The sequence below is a fragment of the Ambystoma mexicanum genome, chromosome 4q (genome assembly GCF_040938575.1).
Source record: "Ambystoma mexicanum isolate Mex_15411 chromosome 4q, UKY_AmexF1_1, whole genome shotgun sequence".
Taxonomy (NCBI): domain Eukaryota; kingdom Metazoa; phylum Chordata; class Amphibia; order Caudata; family Ambystomatidae; genus Ambystoma; species Ambystoma mexicanum.
The window spans coordinates 839986116-840007824 of NC_090928.1; the positions used below are offsets into that span (position 1 = coordinate 839986116).

General features: G+C 43.3%; 1 protein-coding gene across 3 annotated transcripts in view; it reads right to left on the minus strand.

The window, feature by feature from the left end:
* Positions 1-1529: 1529 nt before the first annotated feature.
* Positions 1530-21709, minus strand: part of STON1 (stonin 1) — a 402444-nt gene continuing 382264 nt past the window's right edge. For 2 of the 3 annotated variants that reach the window (XM_069608405.1, XM_069608406.1), the window contains one exon: positions 1530-2142. In XM_069608405.1, the coding sequence (XP_069464506.1) occupies positions 2068-2142 (75 nt within the window). In that variant the 3' untranslated portion in view covers positions 1530-2067. The remainder of the gene's footprint in view (positions 2143-21709) is intronic. The other variant, XM_069608407.1, reaches the window with a different exon arrangement.

Below are 21709 nucleotides of genomic sequence, written 5' to 3' on the forward strand. Positions count from 1 at the left end.
GGAGCGAGGGCCTGTAACCTCTTTAGAACAATGGAGAATTTCATGGATTCTGTGAGACCTGGTCAAGGTGGGGGTGGTGTTCGCGCTCATGCAAGGGGTCTGCTGTTGGAGCCGAGAATACTGTTTGCCGCTCTTGTACCTAAGTTCGAACATGGCTGCTAATTTCTAAGATGGCGTGTACATTCACATCTGTCTACTACCCGCTCTGGCTCGGCCATTCGTCTTTCTCTACATGCACCCCCATCCACTCTACTCCCCGCAGTGGGCCCACTAGCAGTTATTTCTCATTCAGTATTGCCTAGGGGGCTGGAACGACCCCCTCACCCTCCCAACACATGCCTGACCTCTACAACTCTCAGCAGGCCTCTTTCCAGAGTGGTAAAAGCACCTAGTCTTCATTACTCTCGGTTGCCTCTTCTTTGTCCCAGAACTGCCAGTAGTCACATATGGGGGGGGGGGTCAGGGGAGTAGACTTACAATAGCCCATAAAGGCAGGACAAGGATTGGTTTGGTCATTAGTAGGAAAAGGGGGATACCATGTCTCTCCGAAGGGCATACCACTCCCAGTCCCCAAAGACCTTCCACCCAGGTGATCCTCCCTCGCTTGTCCACCCCCAGGGTCAGGATCCAAGTGTGATGGCCTTTTCCTAGGCCACCTGCGCAGAGGCCCCATTGGGAATAGGAGTGAAAATACCCTCAGATGTCTCACACATGCTAATCCCTATGGCCATTCCCACCCATTAACTGCCCCTCCCTGCTCAAAACACCAACCTTAGGATCTCCTTGAGCTACCTTTCAGCTTTTAAGGGGATGTCAATGTTATTTTTAAGCAGTCTTCTGAATTTCAACTGTTAATCGGCTCCTGGTGTAATAAATATGCCTCAACAAAGTGTGTCTTCAGCATCATGATTTGTAAGCAAGATTTGTAAGCAATTTGTGTGTCCCTGCATCAGTTCCTTGAACTAAGTATCTGTTAAAAACAAGTATTGGCAATGACAACACGTTTGGCTCTTGTATGGGCTTCAGACAGGTGTTTGCCAGGCACTGCCATAGTGTTCCCCGCTACTAAGACCATTTGTCTGCTGTGCCATTTTATGGCCAGGTAGCACTATTATCGCAATGCATGGAAAATGCCAAGCCCACTGCTACACAAAAGCCTAAACAGTTGGCTTAACCAATGCTTGATATGGTAGGAGCACATCATCCTATTTTCCAGTGACAGTATGTTACATAACTGCTTCATCGTAAACATCACTTGGATATCCTGGCACACCTTGCATGCCGTGGCTCCAACTTCATGGACTTGAGTTTAAGGCACATAAAAAAAGGATTTATAATTGCCATGTTTCAACAATGAAGGTGAATATACATTCTATGTGGACTGTCTTAGAGCTAACACTGGTGTCAATGACTCCCTGTGTTATACATATTTGTCTTCTAGTGTTTTGTAGTGCCTGTCACCTGGATTTGCTAATGTACCCATGAAAACCAATGGGGGATGTGGATTTGCATAACAAGTAAAATTTGAATAGTGACAATTTTTTTATTGTAAAACAGCAAGCCTGCACCTGGTAGCTATTTGCTGGCATTTAATGCTTGTCTACATTAGCAGTTAATAATGACCCCGTAGAGACAGTAAATGAAAAGAAAAATAACAGCAAAGACAAGCTCCACAAGCTTTAAATAATAAACCATTACCATCCCAACATTTTCTTTTAGTTCTGAAAATGTACTCCAAAATGTATTGTGTTCTCATAATTATTGGCAGCAATATGAGTAAGATACTTATCGTGTGCATTAATGTAACAAGTCAAGATGCATCCGTTCCCTATTGCTTATGACGAATGCATGTAAAAATGTGCAAATTGTGACATTTGTTGGACAGAGATGTACTACCATTTTCCGCAAATTAAGAAACAATATTAATTTGTAGTACACATATTAGACTCTGCCAGATGTTATGTATTGCATTCCTGTTAAAAGCTTATCTAAAAAATGTATTAATTTCAGAAATTCTTGCTTTTCCTTGATCATATTATTCACTACTGTAGTGCATTTGTTTATCCTCTATTGTGTAATGCAGTCTCCAGCTTTTTCTGGATCTTCTCCATCAATTCGGATCCATTTCTTTTCAATTTCAACCTGCAGGTAAAAATACATATATTTGATATTTGTGTTCTATGTTAAAACATCCCATGAAAAAGAGCGTGAAGTAAAAATGCATTAAAAATAAAGGATAGTTTCACTTGACTTATCATCTGACTTGTGCAATTATATAAAACATAACTATTAATAGCCACATCAAGTCATTAACACAAATCTTCGAGACATGCAATAAGCCCAAAACACGTCCATATACATTTTCCCCGGTATTTATCATGTTCATGACCAGGGCATTGGGTTCAAAGCTTTCTAAGGTGGTATGGCTCTCACAAAGTCTACAGAGCTTCTCCTTTCGAGGTATACTGAACTGAGTCCCCACTTCCAGTAATCACGGTAATAAATAAAAATAAAAAAGCATAGCAAATGTATAGCGTTCACTACAGGAATGTAATTAAGCATTAACCACCGATGCAGTGGTCCGGATTGGGTGTTATCGGCCCGGGGCCCGAGTGGAAGGCCCGAGAAGAGCAAGGGCTTTTTATGGGGTCCCTGGGCCAATAACACAATAATAGATGGCAGTGTGGGGATGCAGCCATCAGGCACCTCGGAATGAAGGCTTAGATTGCTTGTTTCAGCCCGCGTTCCGTGCAACCTGATTGGTTTGCTGCCCCTGTGCCGGGTGTTCATAATAAGTATTTCTGAGGCTGTGATAAAGGAAAGACTTGAGAGGGATTTTTCGGATGAGTTTCGGGATGTCTCCAGTCCCCAATCTTAGCTTTGTTTTTTACTTGGTCTTTTAATGTCACAATATAACAATCGGGCGTCCATTCTATTTTTTCATGAAGGGTAGGCGGGCATTAGAAAACCTTAATAAAATCATATTTGTCCCCTTACACGTCATCGGTCATAGGATACCTAAGATGGTGTCATCATATGTGGTGTACATTTTCATAAAGAAATGCTACTACTTAATTCTAGCATCGTGGATAATAAAGTAAGTTCCAATTCCACTCGTATGCATTCTATGGACATGCATGGCGGTAGGCCCAGGTTGGAGCTTGAAAGCCTTCCTTCAAGATTTTTAAATTCATTTTATGTAAGGATAGGTTTCAAGCACATTGATTACTGCTTGGATAATGCTTTGTTATAGACTTTTAATAGGGCTTCAATCTAACAATCACCTCCCTTTCAGCGGGTGTACTGGCCGGTAACGGAGTCTGAATAGTTTTTTGCCATGGAAGACCGGGTCTGCGTGTATTGCAAGAGCCCAATCTCCCATGAGAAATAAAAAAAAACAAGATGGCCCCACCATAGTAAATAGAAATGGGACTTAGTCACTTTCCTATTTCCATGGCGGGTGTCAAGAATGGGATGGGGCACTGCGACCGGAGCAGAATGCTCTTGTCCAGGATGTAAGTGAGGAGGGAGATGGGGGTAGTGTGGGTATGCAACAGGGAAGTGTGCCCTTTTACCTCCCCACAATCAAGATGATGGCACCCGGGGAAGGGCCTTGGATGCCTTGGAAAACGCCGGCGGTAGAATGTGTGTTCTTGGCTGCGTTTCCAGCCACCCGATTGAATGAACACCCTTACCCGGGTGCAAATAGAGAAACCACCAGTTTCCTAAATGAATCTTTTAACAGATGAAAACTTGAAGAGGGTCTTTGTTGTGATGACATCAATAATGGAGCAATAGTTTCTCCTGATATTTAGCTGTACTCCTAAATATGTAAATCACCCCATTTAATACATAAAAGTTGTGCCTATCTGACAGAATATAAATGTTCTTGATCTTTAAGAATAAAAGAACTTGATCTTCATCTTTTCAAAGTTAATTTTTGAGATACTTCAGTTTGGAGGAATCAATTAATGCTGAAAGCGATCGACATGAGGCCAATTGCAGATTGGTGGTGGAGCCAAAATCGGGATGCCATATCATATCATATCATCTGCATATCCCATCGATGGGACATGTGGTGATCCTATTTTTGGAGGAAAATAATTCTTTGGGGTTTGAACTGCGTTCGGCATGTACATTAAAAGGCAAGAGAGCTAGCATGCACCTGTTAGGCAGAATCCTGTGCAGTTCCCTTGGGGAACACTGCAAAAAGATTAAGGACCTCATTACGACCCAGGCGGTAAGTTACCGCCTGGGCCGTGACTTTACCACCATGGCGTAAACTACGTTTACGCCATGGTGGTTGGCGGACTTACCGCCCCATTCCGAGGTTGGCGGGGGCGGTAAGTCCCCAATCCCCATTTACCCTTCCCCATTCCCATTTTTGCCCCATAGGGCATAATGGGAGTGGGGAAGGCGCTAATTACGCCACCGTAAATTACGGTGGCGTAATTAGCACCATGGTCCCTTAGCGCCATGGATTTTAACGCCTGCAAAAAGCAGGTGTTAAAAGCGCCATGGCGCTAAGGGACCTCGTAATTGGCGGTAAGGGGTCGGCGCAGCTAACGCTGGCGTAAACCCCTTACCGCCAGGGTCGTAATGAGGCCCTAAGACTACAGGAGTAAGCAGTAAACCCAATTGGTAGCAGTCTGTACCACCCAGATTTACCTGGTAGCTGTGGCTGAGCAGTCAGACTTCTCTCAAGATGAGTAGGGCAGTATACAGAGGATACACAATAGGGCCAAAAACAAACACTGACCAGAGCTTGGTATCAAAAGTATATAATTATTTATTTAAAACACACTTTAGGAAATACACTAGCACTATAGAGCAAAGCAAGTTCAAACACAATCAGCAAAAGTATACACACCTCCCTTAATAATTATTTAGACAAGTCTAAGCCAAAACACCACTATTTGTAAAAACAGATGCAAGCGCTTAACCTAGATGGCACTCCAATAATTAAGTTAAAGGGAGAGAAAAAGACAGGTCATGAAAATAAAATAGTTCCCAATACTTTTCTAAGACCAGAGCAAGCTAGTGAAGGCAGAGTCTACTGTAGAGCCAAAGTTCATAGGCCAGGGCCACATTAAATGGAGCAAGGTGAAATGTGCCCAAGATCACACAGTTTAAAATTGCACACAAGTCTTTGCAAAAATGTTCAAAAGAGGTTGGTTCGATGCGAAAGATAAAGTTAGAAGGTCTGGGGGCCAACCCTGTTGGAAAGCCAAGGATTTAAGGGTCACCTTTAGCAATGCGTGGAAAGGGAGGCCAGGTGGAACAGAGTACCTATAAAAGTGAGGAAGCTCCAGCGGTGGCAGTTATTCCTGGCAGCGGGTGCAGTTCGTAGTTTCAACCAGGGAAGGAGAAGATCTCGTCGAAGAGGAAACTTGGAGTCGTTGCACTGCCCAGGGATGAAACCAGCCGCGGAGTTGATTCGGTTAAAAGGTGTGTTCCTTTTATTTGCGGTTCCCGTGGACTGAAGCTTGGCTATCCAGCCGCTGGGGTGCTTGGCACTGGCGATTCGACCAAGGGGCGTCCTGGAAGGCGAATGTCGAACTGGTTGTCCCCACCAGCTTAGAGGGAGAAGACTCTTGCAGCAGAAGATCTTCTTTTGTCGTCAGGAAAGTGGTGAGTTCGTTGCAGCAGGCTCCACCGGTGGTGTCGTTGCGGATGGCTCAGCTTCTCCCTTCTTCGGATTTCTTAGTTCCTGTGGCGACTTCTGACGTTCCAGTCCCAAAAGCCCTGCTTTTATGTAGAAAAACCCCCATTCAAACAGCCTAGCTGTCACTCATACATGCTAAGTGGTGAGCCGGGCGTCTCACCACTGGGCCAATCAAGACAGAGTGCGACTTGGGTTGCTAAGGCAATGCAGTCCAGGGTGCCAATCCCCCCACCCACACATCCTGTGAATCCCAGACAGAGTGGCACCAGTTGAGAGGCTGCCAAAAAGTGAACAAAGGGCCCGACCTTGGTTGGAGTTACAGAGACGGACATGTATGCCATTTTGCGAAAGGGTTCTGGCAAAAAGACCCAAGCGGTGATTTTATATTAATTAAATAAACAGGCGGTATCTTTAAAATGCACCAAAAAAGTGGTGCGTTTAAAATGAATGGGAAAATCCCATAGGAAATATTCCGGTGGAATATTTCGCGTGGTAACCACTGCCACCAGCCAGAAACTCGACAAGGGGGGACTGGACAGTGCCCCCTTGGAAACAGACCCAGGGGTTATCTAATTAACCCCTTCCAGCACTTCCACAATATGATGGTTTGTACTGGTTCTGTTCACAATTTTGGACTGATAAAGCCAATGGTGACGTTACATGCCCTGGGAGACAGTAGTCAGTCCCAGGGTATGGAGTATATGTTTGGGGGTCACTATGACACCCCTGTGTTACTGCATTGAGGGTGCTGTGTAACACATATAATAAAAGAGATGATACCCTATGGAGTAACAGACCCCATAGCCCATAAGCACATACTAAGTCAAAGACATACCTCAAATCATGCCTAAAAGTGGGAGAAAAAGAGTCTCACTCTTAGCAGGAGAAAAAAAACAAACCCCAAAAATCCAGCAAAGCTGCTGGTGGTCTCACTAGGTTTGGGAAATTAGCCTTATAAGAGAATTCTCCCTAACAGCACCCTGGCCTTAATCCACCATGTGCATTTTGCTGTTTTGAAGTTCAGGAATTGTCCAAGCGAATTGTAACAGAAGCATCTGTGCATAGATCTTTTATCATATTAAGAATGCCTACAGGTGTGCCCGTTTTTGCCACAGCATGCCATGTTCTACCCCATCAAAGGCCACGCTCTATCTAATCAATGAACGTGGCTATGGCAAAATGACATCTGCTCTGCAGGAGTACAAGGATGAGTAGTGGCTAAACTGCCTACTCAGCCCCCACATGTCTATAAGCCAACAGTGAACCCAATCATAAAGGTGAAACAGGCACAGCCAAGAGATGCCTCCTATTCCTTTTTTGGTAACATGGGCCAAGGATAGGCTATGCTCTTAGAAGGGTGTGAAGGTGAGACAGTTGCAAACCAAACAGCATTAGTATAACAGTTCCAAAATAAAAGTATGTACAATCAAAGTTCTAAACAAATATTTACTTTAATTAACCAAATCTATCATTCAAATAACTAGTACAGAATATATCAAAAACCCACTCACTCTGGATACTTTGTCAGGGAGTAAACAGACAAGAACTGCAACTATGTTGATCAAAAGAATATGTCAAGATAGAAAAGGGTACACTTAATCTATGGGGGCATGTTCACATGAAAGCACCTGTGTGGTTCCAAGGTGGCACTTGAGTAATGTAATCAAAATGGCTCAAGTGGAGCCCTGGTGGTTAGTAGCTGTGATCCTGATGTCCGATGTCCAATGTGATGTTCGAGTGGTGGCGGTTCGAAGTCGCCTGAAACGGTGAGCTGGCTGTTTGAGCCAAACAGGTGATGTGCTCTGCTCGGTACGATGTGACAGCAGTGGTTCGAAGTTTGAGCGAGTGCCAAAGGAAGCATTGGCCGGTCCCGTTCATTCAAAGGTGTTGAACGTTGTTTGAATCAGTCTGAACATCAAAAACAGGGATCCTGGCTGTTCCGGCTCTCAGAATGCTCTGAGACCCACTGCAGGGGTCTTCAGGACATTGTGAGTCCTTTTCATTCTCTGCCCTCCCAGTTTAGGAAGGTTTGTTAACTGAGTGGTAGGCCTTGATCCTTAGCAAGAGTCACCCCCCAATGTGCCCTGGGAGTGGGAAGGGTAGAGAGCTTGGCTCTCCCTTGGAACTCTCCTTCACCTCAATGGCTGAGGACTTTGGAAAGATCTACTCTCCCAAAAGAGTCCTTGAAGGTACAGAAGTGAATCAAAGAATGAATGGGAGACCTCATCTTTTATAGGCAAAATGTTACATGGGATTGAAGGAGGAAAGCAACCTTGTTGTAACGCTCACCTGATTCCCGTAGAGGCGCCGGTCTTGACTGGGCGTATACCGTATCTTCAAAGGTGATGTGTAACACACGGCTGGCTCTTTGGGCTGGACCTCTGTGCACTGTATGTCTGACTCGAAGGGTAAGATGTCTGCAGATAGAAAATATGGGATTAATGAACTGGGTTATTGAATGTCTCTCTCTTCTTCATTTTCTCTTCTCCTGTAGAACCCCGAAGGTTAACGCTCTCATCTTAGGTAAGTGAACGCCGTGCTCTCCATCTGCCTCGGGGCAGGGTGCTGTAACCAGTTTCTTCACTGGATAAGGGGAGCAGGCCTCTTGACTTCAGAGGACTGCTGTCCGTCGTTTACTGCACGAACGGTAAGTTTCGAGTAATTCTAATGTCTTTAAAGTCTTTAGTAATGATGTCTCTTATTTTGCAGGGTTCCGGCGATGGTGGATGACGGGCTGAAGTGAGTTGAAGATGGAGCCCGTGTGATGAATAGAAGCGCCTGGAAGCACGTAAGTAAGCGCTTGTTGCCTGCTTCACGATGCGCTCTAACTGTCGTTTTTTTTTGCAGGTACAAGATCGGAGCGGCTGCAGGGTGCCGGAATACCCACTGGGTTAGATGTGGAAAGGAGTAATGGCACGTGAGTATTAAAGTTCCCCAATGTCTTTAAACGCACCTTGTTTTGTCTTTCAGATGCGGGATGCAGCGCCGAAGGCCTCCGGAGCGTGCGAAGAGTTGGTAAGCCTTTGTCTTTCAGATGCCGGAATGCAGTGTGAAGACCTCCGGAGCGCACGAAGAGTAGGTAAGCCTTTGTCTTTCAGATGTCGGAATGCAGCGCGAGGCGTTGGTGACAGCCGATGGACCAGGTAAGTGAAGAGCTGTCACTAAAGACCGTAATGCTAACCTGTTCTTTCTTGTCTTTATAGGTGTTGCTGAAGACTGGATTCAGGATGGTAAGCCTTTTCCCTTAGGCCCAGGATCAGATGCAGAAGACACGATGAGCGTTCTGCTGCAGAGGATGCAGATAACGCAAAGCAAGATTCATCCATTGGGTGTGGTTTAAATAGCCTCCTGTAGTGCTTAGGTGTCTCCTTCCACAGCCACACCTAGGTAAGAAAAGAGTTCCTGCTTTCCAGAAGAGTTCCAGTGTTCTGAACCTAGGGAGTGGCTCCTGCCCCTCCCAACAGGAAAAGTAGTTCCAAACAGAAGAGGATCAGAGGCTCAACTGGCAGGCAAGTAAGCAGCATGGTCTGATGCAGGTAAGTCCACCCAAGCATTATGAGCCCGGCGCTTCCAGCGCTGGGACTGGGCATATTTATGAGCCTGGTGCCACTGGCGCCAGGACTGGATCCAAAAGGTCCCAATTGGGACTGGTTGGCACTCGGAACCTGGGTTATGGATCTGCTTCCAAGGGAGTTGGGAAAACCCTGACCTTTTGGAAGCAGAGATCATGACACTTGTCCCTTGCCTACTGATTTGAGATATGTCTGTCATACCTGAAGTACAGAAAATCCCACAGAATAATATGATGGAGGAATCCTTCCTCAAACCCAGTTGTGCTCCCTGGCTGCCCTAACTCCATCCCCTTTTCCAACCTGCAGTTTCAAAGGCTGCCTGGTGTGTAGCTCCCTAGCGAGGCAGGCATTTGCTATGGAATTGGTACTTTGAAGCAAGCTCTCAGGGCATCTCCAGCTGGGAGATCCGAGGCATGCTAAGGAAAGAGTGCTCTTTCCTCCCAGAGAGTGAACAGAAGAGCGAACAGAGGCATGCATCCTGACTTTTGATCCATTCACTAGAATACACAAAGACAGGGGTCTGAAATCCACATAGCTGGCTGGTTTCATAGGAATGTGCCTTTGATAATTATGTGAATTCCCAACCACAAAAGCAAAAGGTATGGCTATATTTCCAAATTAACCTGCCACCAGGCGGGTAGTTTATCATAATTATGATGGTTTTGGAACAGAGGTGTAGACTTAAATGCATTTTCTTCTTGCCCGTGATTTGGCTGGCATGGCAGCTGTCAAATGGGCATGTGTAATCTCTAAACCTGCTTTGTGCCACTGTATCCCATCCACTTACCCTCCGAAATAAGATTTATTTCCTGCTTTTTGACACCATCTTTAAATCTCCTCAAGATTTGACAATATTTCTTTCACTTGTCAGAATACTTAGCATTATTTGCCAGTGTACATCCCCAAGAGATGTTTTATGGCACCTGATCCAGTTTTTAGATTTAATCTTTGCTCTGTGCATAAAGAAAGCATGTTCAATATTGTCTACAGAAGGATGTAATGTATTATAACTGTGAATAATACAACTTAATAATGGCTTTTGATTCACAATCACAGCTTCATAGACAACATTTGTACTTACTTTGCTGTCCTTATGAAGCCATTTCATAATTTCCCGGCCACACAAGGTTCTGAGAGATTGTCTCCACTGTGTAAGGACGCAAGAGGAATGCAAGTGAACCTCAGCCAGAGGTAATGCATGTCTACTGACAACATGTTCATTATAAACTCTAGTACTTGTCTCATTCCAAATGATTTGATTATCATTACGGTTTATCCCTATATGACCAGGCTGAGCGAACGTATTCTGTTCCTTTTTTAGATGGATGGTCATAGACAGATAAGCATGATCACCAAGAGGGTTAAAAGAAATATCCATACCTTTGATTTTCTTAAAAGGGATGTCATTCATGAAGAAATAATCAAGTTACTAGATGTTCTCCCCTTTTCCACATGTACTTCTTTCGATTACATGAATTCCACTTTTGGTGATTTCAATTGTCTGCCCCCAAGGAGAGCAAATTCTTATTCTGGTCAAAGAATATGAGATCTTTATTAAAAACCAAAAGTGCTCTCTATTTTTCAATCAATATGCTTAACTTATCCTCGAGCTCTGATCAGAGAAAAGCCATAATAGTCCAAATGTAAAATGTTGCTTTATCACCTGTCAATAAAAAAATTGAAAGACTGGTGGGATTCTGCTGGTTTGTTGTCTCTCTAGTTCTGATTCTATACCATGCTTCCCTTTTTTTGGCTTTCCCTCTAATGTTGGGAGGAAAAGGGCCTGTCTCAGGATATTTACGCATTCATATGATTGACAGCAAATATATTCATTTTAGCTTAGACACTGTTTTTTCATTTTGTTCAAGTTGTAAGAATACCAAGTTGGTATATTATAAAAGTTATTTATTAAAAACCTCCACCGTTCTGATAGCCATCTCAATCAAAATGAAACAAAACAAATCATAGGTTGATTCGCCTTCTTACAAAAGATATTCACCCTTCATGAATTCCTTCTTCATAATAACAATACTATATAATGGTTTGCAATTTATCTTACTTTTCTAAAACATTGCTGCCTGTTTGTATTTCAAATAGTTAAAAACGTAAAACTGCACACAATGTGCTGTTATGTATTGTCTCCATATTTAACAGGTAGATCTAACCTGAATCATGCTGTGTGTTTTGGTCTCAATCAAAAATGAAATGTAGGCCTCTCTTGGTGTGCATGCAGTGCAATTCTTGGGACTTGAAACTAACATGCTTGAAATTGCTCCTTGTATCTTGATACTTAGTGTATTGTGTAAGAATAGAAGATCTATATAGAACTTCTAAAAACACTCCCTGGTGTTCTCAATGGGAACTCTTAAAATGCTCCCTGTATTCTCACTAGGAACATCTTGAAATGCTTTTTCTTGAATGCCATTTCTGGCACCTCTTTGAATAATTTTAATGTATTCATTTAATGCGAATAGAACATGTGTACTTCTAAAAATATCATTCACAAATAATTAGTTTCTGTATTGGCTTGGCTTGATCATACCCATTTCCTCAGTTGCTGGCAGCTGACATCTTTCTCTTGGATGTTTCAGCTTCCTTCAGATCTTCTGAGATTCTTCTCTCTGTAGATCATCTCGAAATCTTCTATCTTTATATCATCCGGCATATTTTCTCTGCTCTTCATGTCTGGCCTGGGGGATGGGGGTGTAGCACCTCTTCTTTGTTCTTAGGTTTGTTCTGAGGTGGCTATTATGTCCCCTTTATATACTATTTTTGGAGCTCATAATATGTCATCTTCATTGGCAAATGCTGAGTCTTACATTACCTCATCTTTTAAGGGAAATTAAATGTAACCTGAAGTGCCCAATGTTGAGCTTACATTTGTTCAATCGACACTAACATAGTTGCCATATCGTGTTTGCTTATTGGCCATTTTTATTTGTAAAAATGTCTCTACATAATTGAATCCTAATTGTGTCTTCTTTTACTTTATCGGGCATTTGGTGATATTGCAGTGTGCTGTTTGTTGCTGGTTATCCTTTTTGATAAACACTTCCCTATATTAATTGAATCCTTGTCCTACCCATTATTATCATATGTTCCATCTAACTTGGCCTAATTGGTCCATGGCACTAGAGAAGGGACTTTTCCAAACTTGGTATTTCCTGACTGTGCATCAGCAAATAGCAAAATAACCTGTTTGGCCTTTCAATTTCTGAAAGTAAAACAAAATGGCTTTTTGATTGTCTATTAGGCCTTCCTCCATAAATCAAACCTTAATATGTGTATCTATCTAATATTCTCAATAAGCAAGCTCTTTCTAAGTGCTTAAAAAAAGTTGTACGTGTGTGGATGCCTTGTATTGGCACACTAGTACTGATTTATGTATCTAGTAAATGCACAGCTACTTAAGGCCTTGTGTTGGTGCTTCAGTAATAGCGTATATACCTGTAATGAATGCATAATGTTTGTACATTGCTATCTACATAATCCCTACTGTTCTAAACTGGTTGCAGCCAATCTATATGTAAGAGTATGCATACCATACTCCCGCTCCTGGAGTCCAGATTGAGGAGGATGCCGCTTTACATCACTCTCATAGTTTGGGTGACTTAATCTTCTGACTTTTCCTTTGCTGTATTCTGTGCCACTGACACACTGTAAGGATTTTTTAATAGGATGTGTGCCTACTCTCCGTGGAGGTGCGATTTTAGACAGCCTTCCTGTGTGTGGTTCGCGGGCGCCCCTCTCGCCCCAACAACAACCAGTTAAAAGGTGTCACTCCTGGATATACGTCCCAGGTTCATGGTACATTCATCTCTACCCTGCAGCATTAATGCTGGCAAGTCCTCCTCCATCTTGCTCCTGCTTGCACTGCTCCAACAGAAGGGAGGAGCACAAGTTTCACCATGAAAATGCTACCTTGACATTCCTCCAAAAGTGTTAGTGGAGATTCCTTCTAGCATTTTGGACAAATTAGCATTTATTTTTTTATTAGTGATTTGATTTAATTACAAAACCTTTCCACTATATATAAACAGACAAATACATATGTCAGTAAAGAAAAAAGAAATTCATCATCATAATACCACAGAATCCACTTAAAATGAGAAAGAGAAAATAATTGTACACACATTCATAAAAAGACTCTCAAATTTCTCCTATTCAAATTTCAACAGAATTACGAAGTACTATTGCCAACAATTAGGTCAGACCAATGAATCATGTTGCCCTCCAAAGAACAGAAATCTCCAAGTATTATATTGTGTTGCTTCACAGAAGAGTATGAAATGCTAAATAGCCTCCTTATGCCGATTGTTTTTACATAGCCGACACGCACTCACATTCTCCTGCAACATGGTCCTGGGACCCATACTTTATAGGGTAGCGAGTAGATTAAATTTAAATCTCAGATACATAGGGCACACTCTTAAAAAGGGAAACAATGATATATATTTTGGTAAATTCCTTCGTTTTCTTGGAAAGCAACTATATTCCTTGTAAAGGGACCAAGAGCTTAGCCCATCAACAGTCATACACCAAATATGTTCAAAATGTTTTCTGCTTACCCGATTCAGGATTCTCCCTAAGATTATTTTCATCAAACCCCATAGTTTTTAGTATATTTACCATATAAGACACAAACTCATTTAGCAAAGTGATGACTTCTCTTTCCCCGCCAACTGAACCATCTCAAAAAGGTTTTGGGGGGAGGGAACATCAATTTATAAAATAGGTGCATTTTGGCCCATGTGACTCGAACCGTCAGTGACACCAAACCAAACTAGTGGCAAATAATACAATTGGGGATAGACAGGGGAAGACCTAAACCTAATTTCCAAATGGAACTCTCAAGAGAATTTAAGAAAGTGCTACAATCATAAGGATCATTCCAACCCATATATTAAACTTGGAACTATTTTGGCAAAATAAAACCTCTGATAAGGAAGTAATGTGGATAGCCGTAATCTCTTTGAGTGATAAAGGCTTTGGACTTGAGTCTCAAAAGACCTTCCAAGCATGTGGAAGGCTCCTTATTAAAGCCTAGATATCTGATGGTAGAGTACACCTAGAGCTTAGCCATTCTAATTCCCCATCTCATGACCTTTGGCTTCCTTTTCTGAGAAAAAGATGATAATTCTTGACTTGCTTCCCTTGACTATAAGGTTATCAGCATATGATGCAAACACCGTCAGTTTTCGTTGTAGTGGCACAGGAGACAAACCAAAAAATAATAGATCATCTGCAAAAGCCAACAAATTTATTTTGGCTGAGCCAAGCCCTATATGGAAGGAATTTATGAAGTTCCACAAGCACTGGAGATCTGAGAGATAGATGTTAAAAAGAACAGGGGCTCGATGTCACCCCTGTCTTAGTCCCACAGATGTTTTAATTGGCCCGGAGAGAGAGCCATCCTTCGAGATCCTAATCATTACTTGAGTATTAAGGTGGACTAAGGAGATCAATTTTACTAGTACAGGAGGCACCCCCCCCGCCAGAGATTTCTGCCATAATTTGTATTTATTGACACTGTCGAATGCACTCGTTCGATCCAACCCAAGCTCTAATATGGGCTAGTATAGTTGAATTGATAGCGGTACCAACTTGTTTATGTAAGCCAATTTGGCTATATGCTAGGATGTTAAACCTGTTTATGCCACAGCTCCAGCTCCTTCAAAACTATGGCAGCAAAGATTTTGTGTGTGGCATCTAAAAAAGGCGATAGGTCTATAGTTTACTAGATTAGACCTATTGGCTGTTTTTAATGAATTGGAATTATATAAAATAGACTTTGTAAATCACAAAAGACCCCTATATCCATGATCTCTCTAAAAAGATAGCATAATATGGAGGTCCACAAAACAGGATCATGTTTCAGGGTTGTAGGTGCCAACCAATCAGGACTGGGCACCCTCGTCCCCCTGCTTTTCTGAATTATCTGACTAATGTCTTCTGATATAAAAAACGGGTCCAAGACACTGCATCAGATAAGTCTTTTGGAAGATCGAGCGTCCCATTTTCTTTAAGTTCTTTAAAAACACTAGCACAATACGTCACCCATGTTTCTTCATTAATTACACAGGGTTCCACAACCATCTGCCGCTCTACATGCTTATCCGCTAGTTTCCAGAACTGGGGATCCTCTTGTTTTATCAAGTACTCCACAGCCGATTGGCTGTCTTTAACAACAAGACTTGGCTTCACCTCTTTGGTGTAATTCCGATAGTACAGTTTAATTTTAATTTTATGGTAATTGTGTTCTTTTTCAGGTACATTTTGTATCCACAAGTTACGAAGATAAAACATTTTCATTTTCTTAGCAACCGCCACCCCAGGGTTAAACCTATGCGGATAACTTGCCTGATTAAAAAGAACACCCCTTTGCATGTTTTTGTTGTAAGGCACTCTGCCACAGTGGCCTTGAACCTCTCACAAGAAAACAGATAGGCCTGATCAGTCTGAGATGGCACCCCCCTAATCAAGTTAGTACATTTATTCAGGAGACAGATATTCCATCTGACCCTCAATCCCTTATCACAAGACTCTAGAAGAGGGATCATCTACAGGTTAGTAATCTGGTAAAAGGAAGAATCACAGAGAAGGTTAGTGGGAAATGATCACTCATATTGAGCTTTTGTATGGTTACTGGGGAACAGTAAGAGGCTAACAAGGTAGAAACAAAAACATGATTGATCCATGAGAAGGCTTGTTTCCGGGACAATATAAAAACAAGCTTCTCTCTCTTTAGATCCACAGGCAAAATGCAGGAAAGGTCCCACATCTTAAAGAAATGACAGCACGCTCCTCCCCATAGCCTAGCCTCGGAGTTGGTATTAAGTTGGGGTCTCTTGCTTAAACAGTGAAAATCAGCCACACAGTCGGAATTGAAATCACCCCTACTACAATATTGGCTGCATGACCGGTTCGCAGCAATTTTTCCAGAACATTACCCACCGGCTCTTGGAATTTACTATGTTACCTTTTAACCGGGTTCCAGTATAGATTTAATACCAGTATTTCCAGGTTGTCAGGCAGTTTGAGGCCAATCGCCAATATTCCTAAGGAGCTGTTGTTGGACAGAAAGGCTTCAGACTTCACCCTAATATCAATGGTTATTGCCAAACCTCTATTAGGTCTCCCCAGAGGAGCCCTGTCTGCAGCCTGTGGAAAGACATGGAAACCACTAATGGATAAAGAGTAAAAGAGTACATGGTCTCTTGAAACCTAGCTATATCGTACTCTCACACCAAACATCCACAATTGATCAGTTCTGACATGTTATTAAAGCCACAGTCATTCCAAGAAGGATGAGCTTCTCTGGGCATAGCGTTCTTACATATAGCCTCTAAGAGCCATGCCCAGTCAGTTGTTATACCCTTTAGTTGGTTGATGTCCCCAGAATCATCAATTGTGGTGATAACCGGTATCGCCTTAACCAAGGAACCCCCCATAGATTTTTGTGTATCATGTCCCATACTTTCATTAGGGTATTGTACGTTTTGACCATATCTAAACGGTTGCACATACAAAAAAGGTCTTAAAATGCTACCACCAAAGGTTTGAACACCAAAAGTTCGAACCTTTGATGGTAGCATTGCAGATAAGTAAAATGTATAATGTGTGGTATAGTGAGCAGGGGTTGTGGGGGAAACCCCCGCAGCCCCCGTAAAAGAAAAAAAAAAAGAAAAGGACCCTGCAGCGCCAGTTCCCCTATCACGGAAGTGAAAGGGAACTGGCGCTGCAGGGACTCAGCGTGAAGAAAAAGGTAAGTGGGGTTTGTTTATGTTGGGGGAGTGGGTAGGGGTGTGTTGAGGGTGTGGGTGCGGGGTGGTGTCATGGGTGTGTTGTACGTGGGGGTGGGTATGTACATGTGTTCGCATGAGAAAGGTGCAAACTTTTGGTGGTTCGCACCTTTCTCATGCAAACTTTCCAGCCGCGGGCAAATCGGCCGCAGTCGGATCGCGTAGATCCCTCATTACAGTTATGCATGAAATCGTTAATTTGTTCTTGATTAGCAAAATTAATCCATCAAAACCCATCGTTCTCATGGTGTCACACTGTTGCCACACCAATTTGGCCACCAATTGTGATTGAAAGTATGCAATTAGTCTAGTTAAATCAGTCAGGGATCACAATAACAGCTATGTCTCCATAATGGAGTGATCCCAGCGCTGGAATCTCTGCAAAAGTAGACAATAGTTTGGAGCGATCTTACTGTATTGGTCAATTAACTTGCATGAGATTCTGCAGTCCAAAAATACAAATATCATGATCTTGTAGTTTATTTGAATTTTTCTACACTAAACTCCTTGGTCTGATTACCCTCCAACACACACTTCCTTGTTGTTGCCTAATTAGAATGGTTAGAGGCGTTAACATTATGGCCCTCCAAATTAGCACTTAATATTGTAGGGTCCTTTGAGGTTTTTAGCCCGATTGGTAAGGTTTTGTTGCTCCTGGCAAGTTATTGTTCTGTGTGGAGGTTTCATGTGTGAGTGAAGGTCACCAAGTTCTTGTTGAAAAAGTGAAGGTGTGCTGGGGGAATTGGTTGTGGACAACATGACATGTTCCGTTCTTCTTAGACTATTACATTTGTTTATGAGATTATCTGCTGAGCAAATGTGACTTCATTGTACAATCCTGAGTTTAATGGGTTAATAGAAAGGGTCAATTGATTCCTGGAAGGTAGTGTAGGTTGAAGGATGCTAATGATTTGGACTAGTTGGAATAGTTAGGTAAAGGAGAGAGAGTTCACAGTTTAGTGCTTTGTTCAGTCACCCAGTATTCCCTTTTAACTAAGTTGTGTTGTAGACAGGCACGCAGTGAGTGCTGAGGTCCGAGCAGAAAATAGCATTTCACCACTGCTATCAGCAATATCCTGGAAAGGTGTCAGAAGCGGCTGCTCAAATAATGGGAGGGAACTCAAATAAAAGCCTGTGCAGGACGGTCTAACCGTGCAACGCTCACTGCCAAAGTTGCAGCTTGAAATGGGGGGGGCATAGGAAGAGCACGGGACGATAATTGGGTGGCAGTGTATGTGGCCCAGAGGCCCCTTTATGGGAAGGGAATTAAATTGGAAGAATTGGGCCCCCTGAACATTAGCCCATTCATGAACCAGAGCTTCCTGCTGAATCTTTTCCAGGGCATCCCGTCGCTCAGGAACAAAAGCAGCAGGGACATTTCCAGGATTGTGCTGCCAAAAGTGAATAATGCTACTAACTGGGCGGTGGTGGAATTCACTACCCTGGCGATTTCAGCCTTGATGAGCCTACACCATCTGGATTTAAAACAACTATGCTTTCGGTTAACAGTCTGTAGACAAGAGTGTGATGTTAATAGCCTGGATGCTTCGTCGCCACGAGCTGTGTCCAGGAGGTCCACATACCAGGACGCCCCTGCATACGTGAAGGAGGAACATAAGAGCATGGGCACTAAGGTGGTTTTGCGGTGCATGGATACCTTCGAGGACTAGGGGGTGGTCCATGCGTGATTACCAAAGGAAAAGGAGATATTAAAATGGCCCTCTTGGAACTCGCAGGGTTTCAACTCCTTTCTCTACAACCCTAATGGCGTAAAACTGCTGACTCCTTTCATATATTCTTATTACAGGAGACATGGTGTCTAGACAAATTTTGTGTGGATGGCTATAATGTCATCTGTTTGCCAGCCAAGAAGAACAGGAGGGGGCGGCCAAGGGGTGCGCTGGCCATAGCGGCAAAATTCATCTTGAATTCGGTACTCCTTCATACAGGCAGTGGCAATGAGGATTTATTGGCAGTAGTATTGAACGAGACAGAACTTTTTCCAGGAACCCATAATGATTATAAATATCTTTAAATCTCCTGGGTTTGGGAATTGCGGCGCTATGCGTAGGAAAGTGATGAAATTATTAGTCCAGTGATATACTCGCCACCCCTGGGGAGGGGGCTCTCAATGCAGAGGACTTTAATGAGCAGATGTTTACTCCGCAGTGGCAGGTGGCCCAAAGCCAAACATGGGACTGCCAGTCAGTGTCGGGTGGGTAGTCTACTCATGTTCCCCCAGACGACTCGTTACAACAATTAGATCTGTATAAATTAGCATGTCTGACCACGAAGACACCCGGGGGTCGGGGCATCCAATATACATGGACTAATGGTAGATATTATTTGTGTATTGATTATGTCTTCATTGGTCAGGAACTGTGGGGTAATGTGAGGTCGATTTCTATGGTGCAAACTAACTTGAGTGATCATTTGTTGTTGGCATGTGACTGGACAAAGGAAGTGAGAAATAAGCGTATTGGCGGGCCTGTTTGTCCCAGGTTGGTGGTTGATAATGCGGGCAACCGCTTACACTGGTCTGATGCTATGATTAATAAGATGAATCCTCTTCTAATGACTCAGGGCCATTTAATCATGTATAGCCTGGTTTCCCATGGTGGAAACCTACGGGCCACACTGGGGTACTTTTTTTAATATCTAGAACTCATCAGAGTGGGGGCCCAGTGAGCCAGAGAGTTGGGTTGGCACCATTTGGCAAAGCCACCCAGCAGAGGAAAAAGGTGCTCTGCACAGGGTTGGCCGCAATTAAGAAACAAGTCGATATTACGACCCCAGTGCGTGAAGCCAAATTTAGAGCATGGACCACGAAATATAAAAATTGGATTCAACAACATTGAGGCTCCTTAGAGAGTGTGAGGTGGGAAAATATATTTAACCTGCTGCATACAAACGCCAATGCAAAGTTTTGGTCGTTCCTTAGGTCCTACTTGGCTGGTTATTCTTCCCAAGAGCTGAACTCTATGCCTGAGGAAACCTGGCAAACTCACATGGGGTCAACATTTTTTTTGTCTATGACGCGCTGATAACCCCTTTAGGGGTGACAGTACAGCCAAGGGATTGCAGAGCCTTCGAGGCCGATGACATCGAGGCAGTTATAAAAAGTTTAAAATCTTCTCGGGCAGTTGGACCCAATGCAATCCCAAACGTAGTGTTTAAGGCGAATCCGTGTGCATGTGCATCAATTTTGGCCCATTGGTTCAACAGAATGTTGATCTCGGGAGTAATACCGGGTAGTTGGAGGGAGTCCATTTTGATAGCGATCTTTAAGAGGGTAGATCCAGCGGCTCCCTCCAGTTATAGATCACTCGCCATGTTGGACTCCTGTGCGAAAATATCTGCTACCCTCTTACTGAAACAACTAAATGCATAGGCCGAAATGTCTCGTTGTTTGCATCGCTGTCAAACCGGCTTTCGTAAGGGCCTCAGCACTGTGCATAATAATTGTGCCATTCAGTTCCTGCTTGCAGATATGATAGCCCGCAAGCAAGAGATCTTCATGTGTTTTGTTGACTATTCTGGGGCCTTTGACACAGTATCTCGAGAAAGGCTCTTGCACATATTGTCCTAGTGGGGCCTGGACCCAGTCCTCTTGCACTTTGTTAATGAATTGTACAGTGCCACGCAAGTAGCCATCTGCCTAAAGCAGGATGGGATTCTAAACAGAAACATCAAAACCAATATAGGGCTGAAACAGGGATGCGCACTTGTCCCATTGCTGGCCAATCTGTATATGTCGGACCTGGATCCATACCTGCAGGGAATAAGAATTTTCCCACCAAGGATCTGCGGGGCGCCGGTGCTGGTTAATGTACGCGGATGATGATACGACCCTCATGGATCGTGGTAATAAATCCACAAAAGACGATGGTCATGGTTTTGGGCAGAAGGTCAAAGCATCGGGTCCCCTATGTGTGGATGCTAAATGGGAAAAAGTTAGAGGTGGTAGCATGTAATATTTACTTGGGCTTCTCTATTTGTTCGCACCCGAAAATGAGGTTATATGGCAAGGGCATTAATGGCTGTATATTTAAGAAATGGCACCTGATAAAATGCTTTGTAGTTAGTTCTGGCAGTAACAACACAGAGGGCATGATTGAGATATACCAGTCCAGTATTGTCCCCGCCCTTACCTTTGGCTTGGAATTATTGTCAGAAGGCCATGTGGCCTGGCTTGACAAATTAGAGGGGACATTTTTTTTTTAAACTTGTTTTCATTAGTTTTAGGTACAACAAGTAAATATGGAACTCCCACCCCTGGGCCACACGGCTCATTCACCCATCCGAACCCCCCAAAAGCCCAAACTGTGCATTCCTTGAGCTACCACTGCAGCACTTATTAAGGGTACAAACATTGCCATCATTTGTTACAACAATGAATCGGCCTCGATGGGGAGAATGGTAAAGCTGTTTGTAATAAGGAGACTTTATCGACAATTCATGATCAATGAGGGTTCACAATACAAGTTCATTCATGGGGAGCCAGTATCCGCAGTGTTCTTAGATCTATAGGATCTGAGGGGGGCCCAATAGTCCAGAGGTCTGCTACTTGCTGGTAACGATGTCACGTATGCAGTTTCTCCCAACTCACACATGTTCATGCTATTTAGCCAAGCTCAGAAGCTCCGGCCCTCTGCTTACCCCAGGACCTG